The sequence below is a fragment of the Gekko japonicus genome, unplaced genomic scaffold (genome assembly GCF_001447785.1).
Source record: "Gekko japonicus isolate JY-2015 unplaced genomic scaffold, Gekko_japonicus_V1.1 scaffold1071, whole genome shotgun sequence".
In the NCBI taxonomy this organism is placed as follows: Eukaryota; Metazoa; Chordata; class Lepidosauria; order Squamata; family Gekkonidae; genus Gekko; species Gekko japonicus.
Window position 1 is genome coordinate 38,759 of NW_015168679.1, and position 24,278 is coordinate 63,036.

At 49.5% G+C, this 24,278-nt stretch overlaps 1 protein-coding gene across 1 annotated transcript in view; it reads right to left on the minus strand.

Annotated features, from left to right (window-relative positions):
- RAPGEF1 (Rap guanine nucleotide exchange factor 1) overlaps window positions 1-24,278 on the minus strand; it is a gene marked incomplete at its 3' end in the record, with an annotated part of 81,683 nt that overhangs the window by 38,240 nt on the left and 19,165 nt on the right. The window contains exons 5-11 of the mRNA XM_015415394.1: window positions 22,653-22,741; window positions 21,267-21,419; window positions 17,488-17,611; window positions 14,457-14,640; window positions 12,632-13,117; window positions 1,570-1,772; window positions 270-428 (exon numbers count right to left, since the gene is read on the minus strand). Coding sequence (XP_015270880.1) covers window positions 270-428; window positions 1,570-1,772; window positions 12,632-13,117; window positions 14,457-14,640; window positions 17,488-17,611; window positions 21,267-21,419; window positions 22,653-22,741 — 1,398 coding nt within the window. The remainder of the gene's footprint in view (window positions 1-269; window positions 429-1,569; window positions 1,773-12,631; window positions 13,118-14,456; window positions 14,641-17,487; window positions 17,612-21,266; window positions 21,420-22,652; window positions 22,742-24,278) is intronic.

Here is a 24,278-nt window from a genome sequence, read left to right on the forward strand (position 1 = left end):
CTTACGTTGGCTTTATTTTCAATGCCTGGGGGTGGGGAGTCATCAGTTCTAAAACCCAGCCCCCCCCCCCCACTCAATTCCCTTGCTGGGATGTTCTGAATATGAGCTTTGTAATTCCAACACGTGTTCCTGAAACTCAACAGTTAAACTTGGCACTGGGAGGAGAACGAAAAAGACAATCTCCCCCCCCCAGACCCCCCAGGCCAGGAAATCCCCCCAGCAGAGGGAGACAGAGGCAGAGGAAGAAGAGTCTCCAGTTAGTAACTCACCGAGTGCACAGGGAAGGAGCTGTGCTGGTGGAGGAAGGAGTTAGAGACGGACATACTGAGGCCCTGAGCAGTGCCACCGTCTTCGGGGCCGAAGGGCACTTGAGGAGGCTGGACACAGAAGGAGACAGAGGAGAAGGAGGAGGTGGCAAAAGAGGCCTGCTGAAGGAAGAGAGAGAAAGTGCAAGGAAGACAAAGAAAGGAAAGGACAAAACATGGCCGGCCCCACAAGCGTTCAAATCAAAGAGCGTTTTGTTGGGGGGGGGTCATACCCTGCACCACCCTTCCCCACACAGGCAGAATAAGTTACACTAAACAAGCATGCATATTAAAAATTGCAACTGTTTTTTTGAAGAAAATGCAAATGAAAAACACACGTTCTACCTTAAAAATACAAAAAAGTGGACCCGAGGCATGGGGGGGGGGGGTGAGAAAAGAAGCAAAACAGATGAGCCAGGATCCAACTGGTCAGTCGGTCTGTCTGTCACACAGCCTGCAAGCATCATTCAATAATGTTCATTACACTACTATATAATTATAATAAAAGACAAAAACAAGTGTAGTTAACAGACTCAACAATTACAACTTGCCAAAAAGCTGAAGAACGTGTAATAGAGAATGATGTATACAAAGCAGCTACAATGAAAAAGTACAAAATGTAAAAAATGGAGAACTGGTATGTGCTACAGTGTATAAACAATGGAGAACTACTAAATAATTCGGCATTGTGTTTGATAACAACATTTCAAAGTTCATCCTTCATCAGGGTGTTCTATAATAAAATACATCACTTGACCTTGCAATTTCTTTGTATGGCTCTCCTTTACTTAGTAAGTTATGTATTTTATTATAGAACACCCTGATGAAGGATGAACATTGAAACGTTGTTATCAAAAATCTGGACACAACGTCGAATTATTTAGTAGTTCTCCATTGTTTATACACTGTAGCACATACCAGTTCTCCATTTTTTACATTTTGTACTTTTTCATTGTAGCTGCTTTGTATACATCATTCTCTATTACACGTTCTTCAGCTTTTTGGCAAGTTGTAATTGTTGAGTCTGTTAACTACACTTGTTTTTGTCTTCTGTTATCGTTACACAGGCTGCAAAGCCAAACTCGCCCTCCAGATGACAAGCTGCCATGGCTCCCCTTTCAATACCTCCCTTTTAATACCTTGGGTCCAGCAGATGCCCAGAAAACACAAAGCATCAGGACGCCAAAAGCCAGGACGGTGCTTGCGAGAGAGAGATCAAAGAGTCTGAAGATCTGGGGGCCAAACTATGACGAGGGGGACTCACCAGCTGCCGCTGCTTCGGTGGCAGAGCCGGGGGCGGGGCCAGATCCTGGCCAGAGTCTGCGCTGCTGAAGGAGTCGTTGAACCCATAAACCTCCCTCAGGTGCTTGTTCTTCTGCTGGTAGATGTGCTCGTTCTGCGGCGTCTGGTAGAACATGGAAGGCTGCGGCTCGGAGTAGTCTTCTACGAACTGCATGTAGGCCATCACTGGAAGACAAAAGGCACGCAAGGGGTCACGTTCCTCTCCCTGCACCTCAACCAGTGTCGGCGTTTCCAGGTACGGAACCAGTCTGAGCCACCTTGTCATTTCAACTGGCCTGACCAACAATGGACCTCGCTGTCAAGACACACTGTGGGTCACATGGCACTTCCCACACAAATGACAGGAAAGGAAGTGTGACCCTGTTGTAGGGCTGGAATGTGAGCCAAGTCACCCACCATTATCTGACTACAGTCAAATATCTCATAAGGCCAAGCTCCTACTGCCCCTTGCTACTACCAAGGGCAGTTTCAAACATATCCAGGAACATGAAGAGTCATCAGCGGCCCAGAGCGTAGGACTCCCCGCCCCAACCACTCCTTGCTTGCCTCAGGAACCAAGAAGAAGAAGAAGAGATTGGATTTATACCCCGCCCTTCACTTGGAGTCTCAGAGCAGCTTACAAACTCCTTTCCCTTCCCCTCCCCACAACAGACACCCTGTGAGGTAGGTGGGGCTGAGAGAGCTCTTTCAGGAACTGCTCTTTCAAGGACACCTTTTTGTCAGAACTATGGCTTGCCCAAGGTCATCCAGCAGCCGCAAGTGGAGGAGTGGGGGAATCAAACCCGGTTCTCCCAGATTAGAGTCCGCCTGCACTTAACCACTACACCAAACTGGCGTACACTACAAGGCGTACACTACAAGGATTACCCATCCCAAGTTACCCGACTTTTATCAGGCTACCAAACAGACTACATGCCCCCCATCTGCAGACCAGGGCCAGGCACAGACTCGGGGAGATTCTTCTTCAGACTTGGGGAGAACCCCTCCCCGGGTTACAGAATATGAAAAGTTTTTTAAAAAGTACGGCTGGAGGGGGTGTAAAACCCCCCAAACTGAGGGACATACACTCACCCTGAGTGGGGGTGAGCCAACCAAGCTCATGTGGCTGCACAACCGCTCCTGACGGCAGCTCTGCCACTGCCACCTCCCCTCTACGAGATGGTGGGTGGCAAGGAGGACCCAAGAGCTGCCGGAAGCACCCACCACCACTGCTTCAACCAGGTGGGCACGGGTGCTGCTGTTCTCCCCCTCTGCTGCCAAGGCAGCAGAGCTGTGGGTGGGACCGGTGGACCTGGAGCCCCCGCAGCCCCCCACCACCACTATGTAAACCTGGCCTGTGGAGTGGTGCTGCAACTGGGCAGCCCACTGTGAGGGGTGAAGACGGTTGGGCAGTGGAGAGAGGGGGAGCAAGTGGGGAAGGAGGAGCAGAGAGGATGGGGTGAGTGGCCGGGCGTGCAGAGCATCGGCGGTAAAGGAGGGCAGCCAGGGTGGTGGAGAGGGGGCCTGGTGAGTGAGTGAGTGACGGTGCCACTGCCACCACAGTTCCCCTCCCCCGTGAGTGTCTCGTGGGTCCCTGCTTGTTTCATTTATTGTTCATTCTTTCACGGTCGGCTGGTCACAGTATTCCAGGATAAAAACCAAATGGAAGGACAGTCCAATAAATAATTCACTGTTATAGATACCTTACCTAATTTTGCTAGAAGTTACAACAATGCATTACAGTTTTTTTTTTAAAAAGTTAATATAATTAAATAGATCATTTTCTTCAAATTAGCATATATCCAATTCCAACCTGCTGCTGATTAAAGAATCTATTTTATTCCAATAAAATTAACGCTTTAAAAGCATTTGACAAACTGTTTAGAAGAAGAAGCGGAGAGATTGGATTTATACCCCGCCCTTCACTCAAGAGTGGCTTACAAACTCCTTTCCCTTCCCCTCCCCACAACAGACACCCTGTGAGGTAGGTGGGGCTGAGAGAGCTCTTCCAAGAACTGCTCTTTCAAGAACCGCCCTGATAGAACTATGGCTTGCCCAAGGTCATCCAGCAGCTGCAAGTGGAGGAGTGAAGAAATTCAAGAAGCGCTCTGATAGAACTATGGCTTGCCCAAGGTCATCCAGCAGCTGCAAGTGGAGGAGTGAAGAATCAAACCTGGTTCTCCCAGATTAGAGTCCGTGCACTTAACCACTACACCAAACTGGCTTTTAGCCAACTGTCTGAGAATTTTTGGACCAGACAAATGCCCCAACCCTGCTCTGCAGCAGTTTAACTATCCTGTGGTTTCTTCCTAAGGATCCCTGGAGTTCCTTGTGTGAGGGAAAAGCCCAAGCACTGAAACCAGCGCCTTTACAGCTAGGCTTTCTTTGCTATTCTGGACCATACTTCTGCTGCTCTCTCTGCCGGTGGGGTTTCACTCCAGGTCTGGGCCTGGCCTTCAGTCCTGGAAAGACTTTCCACCCAGAAGCTGTGAAAACTCTTAGCTCTGTAGTCCCACCCTGTCTAAGGCACCAATGGCCCAGCGTCTGGCCTGCCTACCTGAGGGACCACCTTTCCCCGTATGTCCCCCAGAGAGCACTGAGGTCAGGGTTGCAGAACCGCCTGACTCTCCCTGGTCCAAAAGTCACCAGATTGGCGTCTACCAGAGCTAGTGGAATGAGCTCCCGGAATTTATTTTATTTTATTTATTAATTAAACTTATATCCCGCCCTCCCCCGTAGGGCCCCGTAGGAAGACATCAGGGCCCTGTGGGACCTCTTACAGTTCCGCAGGGCCTGTAAAACGGGGCTCTTCCACCAGGCCTTCGAGTAGGAGCCACCACTAATGAATTATTACAAATGCTACGGCCCTCATGTTAATGGCATTAAGAACTACTAAGGATACTGGCTCAGCAACATTGGACCACCATACAGTAATCGCCATCTGCACTTAACTGCACTTTGTATACTGCTTGTTACGTGAATTTTATAATATTGCATTTATGCATCCATATTTTATTGTATTTTATAACCTGTTGTACACCGCCCTGAGCCTGGTTATACCGGAAGGGCGGGATATAAATCGAAAATAATAAATAAATGAATAACAACCTCTTCCAGTTTGGTGTCGTGGTTAAGTGTGCGGACTCTAATCTGGGAGAACCGGGCTTGATTCCCCACTCCTCCACTTGCACCTGGCTGGATGACCTTGGGCAAGCCGTAGTTCTGGTAAGAGCTGTCCTTGAAAAAGAGCAGTTTCTGTCAGAGCTCTCTCAGCCCCGCCTACCTCACAGGGTGCCTGTTGTGGGGAGGGGAAGGGAAAGGAGTTTGTAAGCCGCTCTGAGACTCCAAGTGAAGGGTGGGGTATAAATCCAGTCTCCTCCTCCTCCTCCTCTTCTTGCCTTAGCAACAACATGGGAGGTGCTTCACAACTTTCTCCGCGACTTAAAGAGATGCGTTTTGACAGTCCAAAATTTAAGGGACATTTTTATACCCCTCAAACATGAAAGCTGAATGAGGAAAAACAGGGGAGTCCCTGAAACGGCGGCCATGGTGCTAGTTCCTCCCTGCTTAACTCTTCTGCACTCAAGGAGCCAAAGAGGCCGGGAAGCCAATAGAACAGACGGAAAATCGCACCACTGGCTCAGCACCCACCGGAGATAGCGGCCCACCCTTGGGCTGGAGTCCTCGGGGGGATGCGATCCCCTCAGCGACCGGGGCGATATCTGCAGAACTATCTGGAAGAGTGAGGCGCAGTGCCACGTGGTGGGCAGAGTGGACCAGACTGGACCTAGATCCAAAGCCCTGCTCGCTCGTGAAGCCCCCGGGCGGCCTCAGCCTGGAAGTCATCATCTTTTCAGCCTTGCCTACCCGGCAGGGTTGCTGTGACTATAAAACAGGGTAACTCTGGGTGGAACGTGTGGCGCTGGAAAGTGCCGTCAGTTGCAGGCGAATGACTAATGGTGACCCCCCCCTCAGGAGGTTTTCGAGGCAAGAGACGTTCAGAGGTGGTTTGCCATTGCCTGCCTCTGTGTCGCAACCCTGGGCTTCCTTGGTGGTCTCCCATCTGAGTATTAACCAGGGCCGATCCTGCTTAGCTTCTGAGATCTGACATGACGGGGCTAGCCTGGGCTGTCCCGCTCAGGGACTGCGGGCTTCTCAGTGTATATGGCTGGCTGCGGGACTTGAGGGCCCTCGATTAGATCCACACATCTGCTCCTTTAGCTCTTCCCTTCGCCATATAATCACTGATGGACGGCAACCCATATGATGAGGACAATATGGGAAGTGAGAGAGGAAAGGAAGTCTTCAAGCCGGGCTTCAGGACGGTCAGGCACTTCCGCAAAAGCCTGCGGTCACGCTTCTCCGCACTTTGAAAGGGAAGGTCTCGCGTTCCTCCTCCCTCAGTCTGTGACTGTGATGTCCCGGGCCAAATGTATGAACCAGGGCTAGGGATCTTTTAAAAAGTGGTCTTTGCATTGCCCTTTTTTGTATTTTTCGTATGTGCATGTGAGTGTGTATGTACCTGGAAGCTGACCTCTGGTGACCGACCCCTACTGGGGGCCTGGAGGATATTCAGAGAGGTGGCTGAATAGGGCCTGCCCCCGCCCTCCCGACTGCTGGTATTCCAAGGAGGTCTCCCATCCAAGGACTTGCCAGAGTCGACCCTGCTTAGCTTCCCAGATCTGACGAGATGGGGCTTGCCTGGGCCGTTCAGGTCAGGGCGTTTGCATTGCCTATTTTGATCGTTGCAAGGCAGATTCGGCTGCAAAGGGACCTTCCAGGCTAAGCAGAGTGCCCTGGTACCCACTAGGCACGGGGATGGGTAGCGAAGCTCAGGTGCGGGCAAGGTGAAGGCACAATCCGGTGTGCGGCAGTCAGAGTCCAGTTCCTAGGTGGTACACGGAGTCGGCAAAAGGAGCCGGTTCAGGGCAGATCCAAAGGTTGGGGCCCAGATACAGTCCAAAGGGTCGAAGTCATGAGTCGGAGGCAGGGTCAGTGGCGGTGAGGTCAGGAGTAATCTGCCACGTTGCTTCCACGGCCAGTCTCTCCCTCTCTTCGCCCTTTGTGGCAGAGACGCTCGTCTCGCAGCTGGATCGCACCATGCAGGTGCGTGCGCTCTCCTCCATACTAACTAGACCCAGGTGTCTCTGAGCTGCTAATCGCGCACTTGGCCTTCCTTCCAGCACCTCATGGCAGCCCCTCCTCCATCTTGTTGTTGTTGTTCAGTCGCACAGTCGAGTCCGACTCTTCGCGACCCCATGGACAATCTCCCGCCAGGCTCTCCTGTCTTCCGCCGTCCTCCGAAGTTGGCTCAATCCATCTACACTCCGGCAATAAGGGAGGCGAGGTGGGTGGTGGGTCCCTACCTGGTTCTGGGGAGCTGCTGTCAGACTGTGACTCGCTCCTTGGCAGGGTCACAGGAGTTTTCTGCAGCGGGCCGTCCGTGACTGACTGCGAGTTGGGAACCCCTTTGTCTGCCTGTTCCTTTTCTGGAGAGTCCTCTGCATCTTCAGGGTTGGCTGTGCCTGGCTGATCCATGACACAGAGCTTGGGACACAACAGAATTTTGTAGAGCAGATATGCCCAAATGAGGCCAAGGTGCCCCCCAAAGGCTATTGGGTGGCGATGGGGTCATGCTGCTCCCTCTGGCATTTTACAGTGCCCTCAACCTCCAGAGTATAAAATCAGGGTTTGGTAGCTTTGCCCAGAGGCACTCCCACATCTTTGATGAGAGCTGAACTGGGACTCCCCTCCCTTATGGCCCGGGCACACCTGGCAGTCATAAAATACTGGGAAAAGAACACACCTCCGAGCTCCAACTCTATAAGCCACCAATCAGACAACCTCCATTTTGGTAAAGACCCTACCCGTTCTAACTTTCTTAATACCATTATCCAAAGATGCACCATCCCAGATGACCTTCTCAGGGCCTCAGCTGAGAATTCACAACTTAGGGGCTGGATATACGAGGCTGATGCACTGACCGATCGTTCTTTAATCCTGAAATCTAAAGGGGCTCCCTGGTATAAATATTGCAAAGTTGACCACCGCAGGTCGAGTTACCTAGTCAATATCTCTAACCAGGGGTCATTTCCTGCAGGAGCGCACAGGAGCGGAGCTCCAGCAGTAAAGAGCCCAGGGGGCGGGCACATGCAACAAGCCCCACCCCCTGCTCCCAGCGGCCCTCAGTCAGAGCAAGAAGCAGCCAGGTAAGTTACAGAGCCCCCCCCGGTCCAAAACAGTCCAGTGGCACCTTTAAGACCAAGTTTTATTCAGGTACAAGCTCTCCCTCCTCTGCGAGGACAGATCTGCACATCCCTCCCCCCCCATAGCTAGCAATCCAAAACAGTCCAATGGTGCCTTCTGACACACTTCCAGTGATGTCAGGGGGTGTGGCATATGCAAATAAGATATGCTAATGAGTTATATTAATGAGCTCCTGCACCTCTTTTTCTATGAAATGACCCCTGTCTCTAACTATAACCTCAGAGTGCCCTTTACAGCTTTACGATTCCAAACCACGCAAACAGCTCTTTTGGCGGGCCGTTATTCGCATACTCCAAAAGAGCAACGTCTCTGCATTTGTGGCTTGCCAGAGGTGGAGGCCCTTCCTCACTACATGCTCTACTGTCCCCTATGCAGCGCTCCAAGAGAGAAATTTTTAGCAGGAATCCTAGCATACCCAGAAACTTGAGAAGACTGAGTTCTTGCTGTCAGATAATGATGCTTATCTATCCTATAGAGTTTCCCTGTTTGCTTTAGCAGCATCTAAGATTCGATCTAAGGGGCAGGCTACCTGATGGTGATTAAACCTGTTTTATCTTTCTTTTATTACTGATTAGTAGTTAATTTTAACCCGGATATTAACGGTGCTTTTTAACTTTTTATGACTGCTCTGCTGTATTCTGTATTTTGTAATGGCCAATGGCTTAGTACAATAAACCATGTGTATGTGTATGGTAGAGGACGAGGGATACTGAAGGAGAGAAAGGGTGTGAAGCTTCTTTCTAAACTCATAAGGAACAGAAACCTTAAAAAAGAAAGCTGAAAATGTCAGAATGACCAATTCCTCAAAACGTAGGAGACGCTAAGCTTTCACAAGACCCACAGGCATACGTAACATGGAAGTGGTCCACAGGACCGCCTGAAGCTGCCTTCGACTGAATCAGACCATCAAAATCAGTGTCGGCTCAGACTAGCAGGGGCTCTCCAGGGTCTCAGGTAGAGGTATTTTACATCACCTACTACCAGGTCCATTTAAATAGAGATGCCGGGGATGGACCCCGGGTCTTCCTGCACGCTGAGCAGATGCTCTGCCACTGAGCCACAGCCCCTCCCGAGATGTCCAGCCACAGGCAAGACGCCTAGCGGATGAAGGGCTTCAGGTGGAAATTGGTAAAGTGATCTGAGGCTAGCTGATTTTACAACCCCAGATCCTTTGGACCCAACGAGGCATTATGAGATCTCCCAGGCAGACAGGAGCCTGCTTAGGGAAGAGGTTCCTTGGGGTTTGACAAGGCAATCTAATCCACACACACACACAAACTAGCTGTTACAGCTGATCGAAGGGGCGTCTCTTGCAGCTTCAGGGATGGAGGCCAAAGAGTCGATTGCCAGAGATTTTATACTGTTCCCATGTTATTACTGTTTATAATAAATCCAATTCTATTCTAATTCCCATGTTATTACTGTTTATAATAAATCCAATTCTATGCCTGGGAATTTTATTGTTTGCAAATGTGCTGATAACTATGAGTGTCAATTGTGACTGATCTATGATTGTAACAAGAAAGAAAGAAAGAAAGAGAGAGAGAGAGAGAGAGAGAGAGAGAGAGAGAGAGAGAGAGAGAAAGAGAGAAGAGAGAAAGAGAGAGAGAAAGAGAGAGAGAAAGAGAGAGAGAAAGAGAGAGAGAAAGAGAGAGAGAAAGAAAGAAAGAAAGAAAGAAAGAAAGAAAGAAAGAAAGAAAGAAAGAAAGAAAGAAAGAAAGAAAGAGAGTCCGTGTCTCCCAATGGCTTTCAAGGAGACTTAAGTCACAGTTTTTATTCCCATCCAGTCTACTCAAGAGCCACTGACCCAATGGTGTGACACCTGGACAACACACTCTGTGGCAGCAGCTCTAACAGAGCTTATGACCACCTGAAATGGTCCCACATCTCTCTGGCTTCTAAAAAGGAACGATTATTACGTGGAGAAAAAGAATTTCAGAGACTCAAGTCTTGCAGAGGAACATGACCAGCTTGAGTGTTAAGCTAACCGACTCATGCTCACTCCTCTAGGGCCGAGGTGGGCACATCATGGCTGGGGGGGGGGGGGGGCACAATTCCAGCCTGCAGGGCCTTCTCACGTGGCCCTCCAGCTGCTGGACAAATTGCCAGGAGCCTCCCGGTCAGCAGCAGCAGCTACCAAGCCAAGGCTTCTGAAAAGTGGCACCTAATGGGATTTCTAAGGAAGTGAATATTTGGACAAATAAAAAATGTTTTTAGGGGGGGGGGAATTCCACACACCCCATCAGGATTGCTTGTTGTTTCCTAAACATCAAAAACAGAGCTCTACGCAGCACAGCCATACTTTCAACTAGGATGAAAAGCAGAGCTGAAACCAATTCTGACGGGCAGGGGACAAGGTTCCTTGCTCAGACCTGGAAAAGAAAAAAAAATCTTCCCCGTGCTTTTCAACAGACCCAGTTATGAATACTGCAGGATGTAGTGATTTCGGGCAAGGGAAGGGAGGGAGATGTGAAAACAATGAATTCAGAACTGACTCCATTCACAGGCAACAGCTAAGATCTTGACCATTTTCTGTGGGCTGCCAGGAAGTCATTAGCATTCAGTGAAGACTCCTTCCTGGTCAGACCGCCAGACTCTCATTTGACCTGCATGAGAACTGTACGCACCTTCCCTCACTACACACTGGAATCTCCCACTCCACCCGTATGTAAGGACGGAAGGGGACAGAACAAATCGATCCCTTATTGGGCACAGATCCAGAGGAGTAAGCTGTGTTAGTCTCTTGCTGCAAAACAGTAAAAAGCCCATTAGAACCTTTAAGACTAATAGGCTTTATTGTGGCATTAGCTTTCGGGAAATGCAGCTCTGTTCATCAGATGCATCTGATGAAGAGAGCTGTGTTTCTCGAAGGTCTATGCTACAATAAAGTTTGTTAGTCTTAAAGCTGCTACTGGGCTTTTTTACAACATCCCTTATTGGTACACTACTTGTCAGCCACTCCAGAGTCTGAAGGCTGGGTGAAAATCTGGCCCTGACCTGTATGCCACACGGAAGGGACACAAAGGCCTCTGCAGGCAAGACATCTGAGAAAAGACAGGAATTCTGAAGAGGCCACTTCCACCTCCGTGTTCCATTACAACCACTGAGCTTGAAATGAAAAAGAATATACCAAATACACAACATCTGATTGACAAAAAGCATGCAAAGAGGTCTTCCCAATGGCTGCCCCTCAGAAAAGCAGCACCGGACACTTCTCCTCTGCACCACATGGACAGAGTATAACTTGCTAGTCTGCACCTCGGGAATGCAACAAACTATGTGCCAAGTAAATAAACGCAGACCTGTGGCAGGGGCTCTGACCGGGTCTGGCAGATCCTTGCCAGCAGGGGCGTTGGTGTATTCCTTCACCCGTGTCTTTCACCTCTCCCGACTAGGGGTGTGCAAAAAAAAAATAAAAATCGGCCCATTCGGATTCGGCCGAATCGGGCAGAATCCGTTTCGGCTGGCACTAAGACTCCCACATGTCAGTTTCATCAGTACAAGCCGATTGGAGAGTCTTTCGGCCAGCCGAATGCCAATTTCAGCCCCATTATATCCTATGGGCCATTGAAGTCAATGGCGAAAACATAGAGTATATTCTGGGGGCTGGAGAGGAGGGGGCTTGAGAGAGACTCCAAACTCGCAGGGTAGCTGCTGGAGCCTCTCCCCAAGTAACTTTTTCCCACCATAGAGAACAATGGAGGGGATAGGAGCAACCTGTTTGAGGGCCCATAGAATTGGACCCCCTGGTCCAATGCTCTTGAAACATGGTTGGTATCTTGGGGAGAGGCTCCAGCAGCTACCCTGCGAGTTTGGAGCCTCTCCCGCAAACCCCCTCCCCTCCAGCCCCCAGAATATACCCTACGTTTTCGCCATTGACTTCAATGGCCCATAGGATATAATGGCGCTGAATTGCCGCCGAAATTCGGCGGCAAGCCAATTCAGATCAGAGAATCTGAATCAGCCTGCAGCAGCCTGAAAGGGGTCCAAATGGGCCATTTTCAGGGGTGCATTCGGTTCAGACTAACCGAATGCACATCCCTACTCCCGACCCTACTCCTTTCGGCCTCAGGAGCAGGACACGGTGTGCTCTCCTGGACCTACTTCCCTTTGCCTGATGAAGGGCCTGACTAGTCCTGGGGCCCGCCCCTTTGGAGGCTCCACCCCTGCGGAACTCCCGTGGGATTTGAGTACTTCCTGTGGGAAGCTGTTGCCACTGCCCATATCCCACCTACGACTCATCTCCTCATTTCCCCACCCCTGGCTCAAGACTGTCTCCAGCTGCTTATCAGGCAGTGGAGTGGACTGACTGTTAAAGGGCCAGTCCCTATCAAGCAATGGAGCCAGCAGGCCTTGCCATAAAGGTGCCACGGGTGTTGTTGGTGCATGGATGATAGGGTGGGCCCCTGGCTTCCCTCAGAGTCAGGGGGCCTGGGGGTTGCTCAGGTCCCCGACACCTGCACCCCGATCCCTCAGCAACACCCAAGGATAACCGGAAGCCCAAGAACATGTAGGGGAAGGGAGTCCGTCGGTGTTGCACAATACCACATATGCTTCTGCCGCTAGAGATGCGCCCAAGGACTCTAGAAGATGTGGCTGGACTGTTGAGCATTGTTCCGTTATAATGTTTATAAGTGCTTGTTGTTCGGCTCAGTTGGTTCTCATTTATCTATGATCTAACTTGTTTATCAAATTTATTTAAAAAAATTTAAAAAGAAGATGCAAGCTCAGAGCCCCCACCCCACCCACCCCCGAAGCAGACCCCTGGCGGCCCTTACTGTGTTTGTTTTTCTTCTCGGGCAGAGGCGGAGGTTTCTCGGAGTCCCCCACAGAGTCTGGAGCAGCAAAGTCATTGAGGAATTCTACCGGGGCCGGTGAGTTCCCCGGCTGGAAGGGCAGCACGGTTGCAAAAGGGGTGAAGTGCATCGTCGGGATCAAGGCCAGGTTGTGCATCTCGTCCTCGGAGAGGTTATCGTATTGCGAGGGGTGCCTCTCAAACAAGATCCTACAGCCGGAGGTGTCGAAAGCGTGAGCGGCTGTGCCCCTCCTCTTCTTCTCGGGCAGAGCCGGAGGGATCTCTGCTGCCTGCGTTGCTGCCGAGGGGCTGCAGTGCTCCGGCAGCTGGAAAGAACGTCCGTGAAACGGGGAGCTGGACTCTGCCAGGGACTCCGGCAAAGGGCTGAGGACGCCAGGGGTCTGCTGAGGTATCTGATCGGCGTTGGAGAGGTCTTGCTGCAGGAACTCGTAGTCCGGATCATAGTGATCTGCGGAGAATTAAAAAAGCGTCATGAGATCAAGAGGTCAAAAGACACCCAGCCCCATTGGTGAGGTCGCTGCCATGCCAATGAACAAGAAAGACAGGCTTTGATATGAAGCAAAACTATGTGGCTGCCTTAAGCTGCCATCTGTGGTTTGCTTTGCGAATGCAATGAAAGCCAAGAAGGGCCAGGCTTAAGCATTCATACATCAAGCCTCCACTAGAACCTCCACGTACAAAGGCAGTGTACCTCTCAAGGCCAGGAGGCAATCAATGGGACATGTCCCCTCCAACTCCTTCCTGAAGCATTTAGCTAACCACGGGTGAATACCGGACTACATTTTACCACTCTAGTTTGATCCTGTATAGCAAGTCTTACAATCATAGGGACATCAGAGACAGCAAGTGTGTGTGTGCGGGGGGAGGGGGGGAATCAACCTGTGGGGCCTAACGGGCTACCAAAAGCACCCCATCAAGAACTGGCTGGAACTCAACGGAGCGAGACAGAGGGGAGAAAAAGAGCTACAGCACGTGGAGGAGGGGAGCAAGGAAACATGGTCTTTCGCAGCGGCACCATAATCCACAGGTTGAGGAAGGAGACATGGGTAGAGTTGCCTGGCAACTGGCAGAAGGGGGTGGGGCAAATTCCCAGGAGAAAAATTAAAATAGAAAAATCAGGCCTCATCTACTTACAGGAAGTCCTTACCACAGAGTTCCTGGGGATTCCTAGAGCTACCCAGAAATGAAAAGGGTAGCTGTAGCAATTGCAGGAAGCCCTATGGTAAAACCAAGCATTCTTACTACAGAGTTCGCAGCAATTCCTAGAGCTACCTTTCTCGATTCTGGGTAGCTCTAGGAATCCCCGGGAACTCTATGGTAAGAACTTCCTGTACGTAGATGAGGCCATATTTTTCTTCTTAGTTTTTCTCCCACTGCCGTTTATGGTGGCAGCAGGCAACAGGACCTGGGGACAGGGGATCTCCCACCCCCAGCCGGGGCTTGGCTAACTGAAGTATTCCAGAATGGTGATTAAGGGGTGGGGGAAGAATCCCGTTGGCACTAAACAGCCAGGAGGGAGATGAGATAGGGTCTCTCAGATCACATGATCAGGAGGAGTCCAGCCTGTGTTTGCATCCTACCTCAAACTGCCGGCAGCCCTGTCTCATGCCCAGTAAGCCTTGGCAGGCCACGACCAAGGATCAGGCTCAAACCCATCTCTTCCAACACACTGTGATTTTCCACATCTCCAAGGTTCCAGCCCCAACCCCTCCGACTGCACACGCGTGCGCCACCTTCTTCCCTTGCAGCCTTGCCCCCGCGCGCCCCTCCAGTTTTCCTCTTCCTACCTAACGTTTCACAGCTTGTGTTGCGGGAGCACTGCCCACTGTCGCAATCCAGCGAGGAGAGCTGCTCGTCAGACTTGCTCAGCTTGCCCATGCTGTTGTACGGCGACAGGTGGGGGGACTCCCCTCCGTAGGACTGGCTGCCACCCGACAGCCTGCGCTGAGCATAGCAGTCGGCATCAAAATCCTGGAGAGGGGAAAACGGACGTGAGCGATACCAAGCAGGGAGGCCTTGCTGAACGGTGACTGATTCCCACTGAAACAACAGGTGGATCGGGGGGACTTCTGGTAGACATCCTACACGAATCTGTTTTCAATACACCAGTTCCGAACTGAGTGCCAGCCCATCGCTAAACTCACGCAGACAGACACAACCCTCTCTTACACCAGTATCACCAGTATCATCAAGTTTATTGTATTAGCCATTGGCCATAACAAGGCATAAATACAAACACAATCCTTATACATCACATTAAGTTATCCCTTCACTAACTTGCGCTGAATCCTAACCTTAATCTTATCTTTTTTGCCGCCAAAGCAAACAGGGACATTCTGCTGGTAACATATACGTCCATATCAGAGAGCAAAAAAACAACCAACTCCTGTTTTGAGAATCCATTGTGCAAAGGTAAAATAGGGTATATAAATCTCTGCCTAAGTGATTCGTGCAATGAGCATCTCAGTAAATAGTGCTCAATATCATCCACTTCACCCAAACCACATTGGCAGATTCTTAAGGCAAGAGGTAAACCCATAAAACGACCAACACAGACCATTGAAGGAATGGCAACCCTCTCTTACACAATAACCAGATTGCTGAGATGGAATGGAGTGACAGCATGCATTGAGGACGTGGGCTGAGGTCAACCAACCAAGTCACTGAGATTTTGAGGTGGTTCTCCTACCAACCCGCAGGGTGCACTTGGATGGCCAACCTCCATCTGTGCTCAGAGTTCTCCTCCGTGTCACGGACTAGAAGAGCCTGAACCCCTTTGTGCCGTTCTCCTGCTCAACTAGCCTTGAGAACACCCCACTCCACTGTGGCTCCATGCTCACCATGTCTCACAGAGCGGCTAAACCCTTCGAGGACACTGTGTTGCTGCAGTTAGTCTTGCCAAACGTTGCCCCATCCTCTAGGCCCTCTCTCAAAACCTCTAGTCAGGTCTCAGGAAGTGCAATCCCAAGCATGTATACGCAGACGAAAATTCCACTGATTTCCAAGGAACGGCCCTCGGTCTCGGATAGCAGCTTGGACTACTGTGATTCCTGTATCCTGGTCTGCCTCCTTCCTGTCTTTTGCCTTTTCTTGCTGTTCTTCATTCTGCAGCATTTATGGGAGGCGCTCAGTGGAAGAGCCTCTGCTTTGCATGCAGAAGGTCCCAGGTTCAATTCCCGGCAGCATCTCCAGTTAAAAGGGCTAGGCAGAAAGGGAGGTGAAAGATCTCTGCTTGAGACCTTGCTGCTGGTCTGAGTAGACAATACTGACCTTATGGAACGATGGTCTGAATCAGTATAAGGAAGCTTCATGTGTGGGTTTCCTTCAGCTCCCTGAAAGCGTGGGGTGTGGTGTTGCTAGTAGCCACCGACTGTTAATTAGGCTACGGACTTACACTAGTGGCTAAGGACCACTTGCCAGTAAGGAGACACAGACTCCAAAGTGTAAAGCTGGTCTGGTTTTCTCTACGCCTTCTTTTTCTTGGTCTTCACTGCTCCTTCATACTCTGCACTGGCCTTCCTCTCCCCAGTGCACCCAATTCCAGTCTCCATGTGCTGCCATTCTTAAACCTCTCTTGATCTGCCTTTTCGTCTCTCCTCAGTTCTCATGGAGGGTCCTTTTTGTTGGTATTTTTTGATGTGTGTGTGTGTACACCTGGAAGTCATGGCGACCTCTGGTGACTGACCCCTACTGGGGGCCTGGAGGATATTCAGGAAAGTGGCTGAACAAAGCCTGCCCCCGCCTCCTGACTTGCCAGAGTCAAACCTGCTTAGCGTACGAGATCCAACAAGATCGGGCTTGCCTGGGCTATCCAGGTCAGGGTCATGGAAGGTCCTTTTACTCTTACAGCACCCTCGGAACAGCTCAAGATCCGCTGGCCTCTTGCTGGTCTCCTGTCTGTCCCCAAACCCCCTTGCCCCTGAGCCGAAGCTCCTCCCCTGTAACCAGGGGTCATTTCATAGAAAAAGAGCTAGGGGAACTCATTAGCATAACTCATTAGCATATGCCACACCCCCTGACATCAGGGGCCCGGCGGTGGACCTGCAAGGCCGGCGGAAGTGCGAGGAAGCCCTGCCAAGGCCCTCCCTGGCCCCAGGCAGGCAGGGGTGGGGAGAGGCGGGGAGGAAGTAACTTACCCTCCCTCTTCTCCTGCCTCCTCCTGGCTGAATGAGGGCTGGAAGTGGGGCGGCCAGAAGCAGGGGGCGGGGCTTCATGTGCCCCGCCCCCCTGCACCTCACCCGGGGGAACTGCGTTCCTCCGCGTTCCCCCCCGAAATGACCTCTGCCTGTAACACTTCGCTCACTTCTTTTGCTATTTTCAAGCAGCTCATGAAAGCACACCTGTCCCAAACTGCCTTCCCAAGTTCAAATTACACAGCTTCCTCCAGAGATAAGGTCTACCACCTATTATTTAGAATATTCCCGCCCCCCACATGCTCACTGGCACACCTCCCCTTTACACTTTTAAAGGGCCATTATCTTCGATGGCACTTTGAAAATGATGGCCTTTTAAAGTTTAAAAGGCCAATGGACCAGCTACGAGGCAGGAATCCCTCTCCTCTCTTCCTTCCTCCCTGCCTCAGGGGGCGGAGGGACTTGCAAAATTATAATTTTGTATGGGAAAGTTGGGAAGGACAATATCGGGAGTATTGCTCTGGTATTTCTAGAATGATGATAATACTCCCAACATTTGACTAAAATGATAATAACGCCCTTCCCGGCTTTCCAATGCGGAATTAAAATGACCGTTTTGCAAGCGCACACCCCCTCAGTCCCCGCCAGACCACCCCAAATACTCCTGGAGGAGCCACACCGTTACCTGTCTGTTGATTCCAACAGGTAAACTGGAGCCACTGGTGGTCCGGCTCATGGGTGCCACAACAGCCACTCTCGTAGGAGACGGAGCTGACTGACGTTTCTTTGGTGGCAGCGCTGGAGGAGGACTGCGGGAGAGAAGAGATTTTTTTAAAAACCCTCATATGAGCATCAAATACTTTTACATCTAGAAGACACAAGATGCCACAATTTCTCTAGCATCCCCGGTGCGAGCAACGCTCTGCAGTCTATATACCTTTGCTTTTTCACTCTCTCCTTCAGAAAGCAAAGATAAATTTTCTTCTTAAGTAAAACACATTTTAACCTACTGACCCCAAAGGGGTACAAAAATATCTGCAAAATTGCCCCCCCCCCCATATTCTCCTACAGCGGAGGTCTCCTGTAAGCACAGTATTTAACAACAGATTAAGCATTACTTCAGATTATTTATTTATTTAATATATTTATTAGCCACCGTTTTTCCTTAGGGAGCTCATGGCGGCTTTCGACATAGATAACATACATAACAAACGTAACAACCAAAATTTAAAATCACGATTGAGGACTGCTAGTAAATTTAACCAAATGCAGGTCTAAATAAAACTGGCCCATTATGCATGGGTATTTCCCCATGCTTTTGCCACGCGTCTCCATCGGATTTTCTTTTTTGTTCTGCATTGATTTCCCCCCCCCCTGCAGCACTCAGTTCGCTTTCCGGTCGCTGTTTCCCCGGGTTTTCTGAGAGTGGTTTTGTGCCAATTTCCCCCTTGTTTTGCTTCCGAGCCAAAGATAATTCAAAAGTGTACAGATTCACCCAGATTTCTCCCCTGCCCCTTTGCTGCCCCTTGAAGATCACTCCCCCACCCACATTGAGGTCATTCCGCCCACTTTGCACCTTCCGCCATTCATCGGTATGCAAGCTCCATTGACTGTTCTTCCCCTTGTTCTTTTACATTTAATTTTTTTTTACAAGTGGCATGAGTCTAGTGATATGAGACTACTGTTGGTCTCGAATTGCTTGGGGGAAAACTGTGCTTTTCTGGCAGCTCTCCGAGAAGCCTCTTCACAATTGGCAGCAGGCACATTATAAGATTATTTTGCCCGAAGTCTGCAGGGTGAAGTGTCGTTTCACTTCAGTCCTACTCAAAAGCACGAGTCTGTCGATCGAAGCTGAGGCAGGGAGGAAAGGCAAAAAATATCTCCACCTGTGCATTCACTGCATAGGTGGGAAAAGTTGTTTCTGACTGGGCAGGCAGGACTGGCAATGGCTGGGTTTTCCTGCCACCGATGTGCATGCAAAGTATTCAGATCCCCCAACGCCTCTAATTTCAGCTCACTGTTGAGAAAAATTGCACAGGAAATTCTTACCAGCAACCACAGGTCTCAAAAGTAGACACTTTTGCCAAACCACACAATGTGCATATCCCTCACCTTGGTGCTGGTTAGTTTAAAAACTCTAAAGCTTGGGGGGGTGCCTACCTTTGAAAATAAAATTCAGGTGCTTTTGAGAGGCTACTGATAAAGAGGGAAAAGCAAGATACAGAAAGCAGAGAAGTAAGGAAATTAAAAGTGGGCTTTGTCTTTATTTTCATGTTCTTCCTCCCATGTGGGTTTGCTTCCTTGCCAAATCTCAGCACACAAATACACACACTGGGAGCCATGATCGTCAATGTGCTTGAAATTACGTGCATGGAACATTTTGCACAGCTGCTGATGGGCACAACTGTTCACTCGCTGGAGCGCTGGGCAGATGCGGAATGGACATCCTTTGTCAGGCACCTGCATTCTGAGTGCTGGCAGGGTCAAAGCACAGTGGCAGCAGAGGAAGCAGCAGAGAAGGCTATCTGGGAAAGAGACGCACAGACAGGAGGACCAAGGCAGTGCCAGAATCCCACAGACTGAAAGGCACCAGCAGGACTGAAAACCTCCCAGGAAACAGGCATGGGAAGGGAGAAGCCGGCCAGCCTGCCAAGGGAAGACACCTGAGACGAAGATAATACTGTGGAAGACCCACGAGATTCGGAGCAAGGGAGTGGCATGGAATTGGCTCTCTGGGAGTCAGGTGATGCCCATGATTGGAAGGATTCTCTTCTGTGTTGTTTTTATTCTTGCTCGAATGGCCCGTAGGTCAACCCTCCAGCCTGTAGTGCAGGGAGTAAGGATCCACCACCTGACCCTCATGGCATGATGGTGTCCAACATCACATCCCACTTTCCAAATGCTCCTGTGTGGTTCATGGGTAGCTGTGAGTTTTTCCCATGAGTTCATCTTCAGGGATGGGCACGAACCGGGAAAATGGAGGCTCGTGAAGGTTGGTGGTTCATGTGGTCTCAGAACCTTCAACCTTTCCATTTAACAAACTGGTTCATGGTTCGTGATGTAGCAGTGGCTTGCAAAAGCAATTTAAAGGGATCCCTTTAAATCAGAGGCGTCAAACTCATTTGTTACGAGGGCCAGATCTGACATAAATATCACTTTGTTGGGCCAAGGCCATGTATACCATAAAATCTAACACCAGGTACTGGAGATATAAACTTTAAAAAGGACAGAGACAAAACCAATTAACAATACTATTTTTACTCAAAATACAAACAAAAGCAATTGATTCCTAGCAGAGCAATTGACTTATAGGGGAATCCACAAAAGCCACAATAAATATATTTAATCATACCCGACTAGGTTATTTTCCAAGGGATACTATAAAAGGGGGAGTACCTTACATTTCTATCCATACCAGTTGCTTGTGGGCCGGGTAAGAGCCCTGGATGGGCCGGTTCTGGCCCCCGGGCCTTATGTTTGACACTCCTGCTTTAAATGGTTTTGGCAAGCTGCGCTGCCACTGCGTGACTCGCAAGTGAAATGCCTTCTAAGTTCACCCGCCGCTGGCACCAGCATTGTCTGCTGATGTGAACCACATGAACCTCCCAAGGCCACCTGGGAGGTTCGTGGGAGGCTCTTGGTGGTGGCATGGCACGAATCTCGGTTTGCAAACCACGAACCGGGCCCGGTTCATCACAAATTTAGGTTCGTGAGCCAGTTCATGCCAATCCCTACTCGTCTTTCATTTACAACTAAAATGACTGGACAGGCAAGCTTAACACACGGCTGCTTTGCTTCAGAATATCCAATACCAAAATAAGGTAAGTATCTTTTCAACCCCCAGGACTTGGTAAGTGTGTTACCCACAGCATCTTTCATTCACCAATGAGTGCGCTCAGCCAGTGATTCTACCAATAGTTTTTAAAAGCATGTCGTGGGGAACCCTGGGGCTCTCGGGGATCAACCTCCCTGACAAACATATTGGGTTGGATCTCGTCTCAAGTTTCCAGTGGCAGAATGGAAGCTCCCCGCCTCCCCACTCCCATTGCAGCCCACCAGTCTCCATGAAATGCTGCTCCTGGGGGACCGGGGACGTTGAGGGATGACATGGGGGCAGGTCAGCAGCGGGAAGGGGGAACTGGCGCGAACTGCCAACTGAGTTTGGCTCCAACCCCTTGTCTGGTTCTGTGACCTTCTGCAACCCAAAAGTGGAGTGCTGGATCTATTTTAGGGCACACTCCACGTTCATAAGGTGACACACCAGGCTTGGCTCAGTGCGCCATGGAAACCAACTCCATGTCTTCAAACGTGCCCAGGAACCCTCTACAAGATTCAAGGGTCTTGCGGAAGACATGCAGGGATTTCTTTGAAGATGACAAGGTAAGGGTTCTCCTAAAGTAGGAAGTCTGAAAACCGCTCCATTGCAGACTTCATTGCACCTGAGGCATCTCTCTCTCTAGTTACCTGTTTTCAGCTACCCGAATGCAAGGAAGGGGGGGCTTGGGAGGAGCAACCTCCTCATCTGTGGAATCTGCTGAAACCTCTGTGGCCTGAGTCATCCCCGTTGTCTTGTTGAGAATCTCCATCTCCCGATCTGTCAGGGGAAGCTCCGAAGGGCTGAGGAGGATCAAAAAAGCAGAGTCAGAATAAGCATTGGGACATGGTATATGACACCAAAAAAGATTGCAAATATGAATAAGTAATATGTCAAACAAATGTTGGAAGTGTAAAAATGCAGAGGGCTCGTTTTATCATATGTGGTGGACATGTGAAAAGGCAAAAATGTTTTGGGCTGAGATACATGCAGAAATGGAAAAAAATGTGAAATGTAAGTTTAAGAAAGAACCGGAAATACTACTTTTGGGACTTAAAATGGAAGAAGTTAATATGGCAAAAAGGACATTGATGTGGTATATGATCACGACTGCCAGAATGACGTATGCTCAATGTTGGAAACAAGGTAAGATCCCTGAAACTGGGGAATGGATTAAAAAATTACTTTTTATGGCTGAAATTGATAAAATGACAAGGAAACTTAATAATTTGGAAGCAGAAGAATTTTTTGCAGACTGGGAAGACTTTAAAGACTATTTAGAGAAATACTGGGATGTAAAGGACAATTTACTTTGCTTTGAGAATTACTGAAAGTTAGTTAAAGGATAGTAGAAAATAGATAAATGTATAAGGATAACGGTTGAAGGATAAGTTACCTGTGGAAGTGAAAAAAGAGAAAAGGTGTTACAAATAAAATTTAAGAATTGGGCTGGAGGTTGGAGCACTATGGGAAGCCGAGAAAGGGGGAGGGAGGAGGGAAGGATATATAATTGCATTTGATATATGTTTGAATCTTTTGTTTCTCATTATATCCTAATAAATTGTTTTTTTAAAAAAAAGAATAAGCATTGGGAACATTTTACACCCCTCAGGGGACAGCAAAAAAGCATACAGATGCTCTGTAGAATTCAGCTTCGCCAGATATTTGAGAAGTGACTTGTCTACTGTGATGTGGCCTTTCTAATTCACTGCAATCTATTAATCCAGTGTTTCTCTTCCTCCATTGTCTTCTTGCATTTAGGATGGCAAACCTACAGGCAGGTTCTGTTGAAATGAGTGGGTGATCCAGGGAGGGAGGGGGAACGCATGCAACCACTGAGAACACCCCCTTGCACACACATCCCCCAAGGGACCAGGGCATGGTGAAGTGCAGGGACTCACTAGCATGTCCAAGTCCTGGAGGGATTTCCCCGTTTACAGGAAAGAACTCCCCCCCCCCCACCTCTCAGTTTCCATTTGGGGCACAATCAGGGACGAAGCAATCGAAGCGCTTTGTCAGATGCTGCTGTTACTCACCTGTCAGATTTACACGCAGGCAAAATGGGTTTGACGGGACTCGTCGGGGAGGGGTGCTCTTGCTTCTCAATTGTGAGCTTGACCAGTTCCTAATAAAAATGATTTAAAAAAAAGAAGAACAACAAAACTTGGCCAAGTTCAAGACAGCATTCTGCCCACGCAGGAAACTGATCTTCCTGCTTCAAAGTCTGGCTTTTCAGAGAAAGAGAGAGAGAGACAGACAGAAAGACAGAGAGGATGGTTAAATGGTTGAAGTGCCTGACTACGACCTGGGTGAACTAGGTTCAAGCCCCATTTAGCCACGAAGTTCATTTTATTATTTCGGGCCACACAGCCAAAACATCCAGGAAAGATTAATTTTAAAAGTCTGGTAATCCCAAGCAAGTTCAGTAGCATTGTTCTTATACCCTTGACTTTCCCACGCAGAAGTCTTAAAAAAATTCTTGAGCCAAAAAAATACACCAAGTCATTTCCCTAACTTGCAGCTTACAGCCCTGCTAGATTAATTTTAAAAGTCTGGTAATCCCAAGCAAGTTCAGTAGCATTGTTCTTATACCCTTGACTTTCCCACGCAGAAGTCTTAAAAAAATTCTTGAGCCAAAAAAATACACCAAGTCATTTCCCTAACTTGCAGCTTACAGCCCTGCTAACATCTGATGGAGTCGTCTGTGGATGGTTCCTTGTTCTGTAAATAAGAGCTTAGTTACTCTCAGAGGTGCCACTAGATTCCTTGAGAAAAGGAACACAGCGGCTCTTACGAGTGAAATCTGGGCCCGATAACAACGACGCTTCTGTGAGCTAACGAGGAGAATAAAATGCATTGCAGGGGCCCAATCTGCACAGCAAGGTGATATCAATAAAAACAGCTCTCTGCAGAGATACATTTTCAGGCGGCTTCTAGGTGGTGCCTGTCCTGTGTGAATCAGCACCTGGGCTAACAGCCTTCTTCCTGAACCCCCCTCCACCATGGTCTCAGTCCCACAAAAGGGAGACTCGAAGAACCCCCTTTTTTTTTTGCCCTCAAGTCACAACCGACTTACGGCAACCCTGTAGGGTTTTCAAGGCAAGCGACATTCAGAGGTGGTCGGCCGCAGCCTGCCTCCGCGTCACAGCCCTGATATTCCTTGGAGGTCTCCCATCCAAATCCTGACCAGGGCCGACCCTGCTTAGCTTCCAAGACCTGACGAGAGCAGGCTAACCTGGGCTATCCAGGTCAGGGCTGAAGAACCCTCCTTGGCCATAAATACCAAAGGTTTGCAGAGATACTGTAAGAGAAAACCCCAGATCAGCACCTACAGGGGACAGCCACGTGGCGTAAGATGCAGGAAAGACAGAAGCGGCCCCCGGAAAGCAGAAGTGGAAGGGATCTGCTAGCCTTTCAGAAATAGCACTAGGCCCACGGAAGGGTACAAACGGCGGGTACGGGGTGGGGTGGGGGGGCTGCTATACTGCAATATGTAGCTTCTGTATAAATAGAGCCTCAAGGCCAAAAGAATGGCTTCTTGGCAGCTGAGATGTGACTCTCTGGGCTGCGCTGGAACCAACCAGCCCTAATGAGTTTATTTTTCACCGGGGAAATCTCTTTGCGTACAAGTTTTGGAAGGGGGCACAAGTGGTATTGAGAGG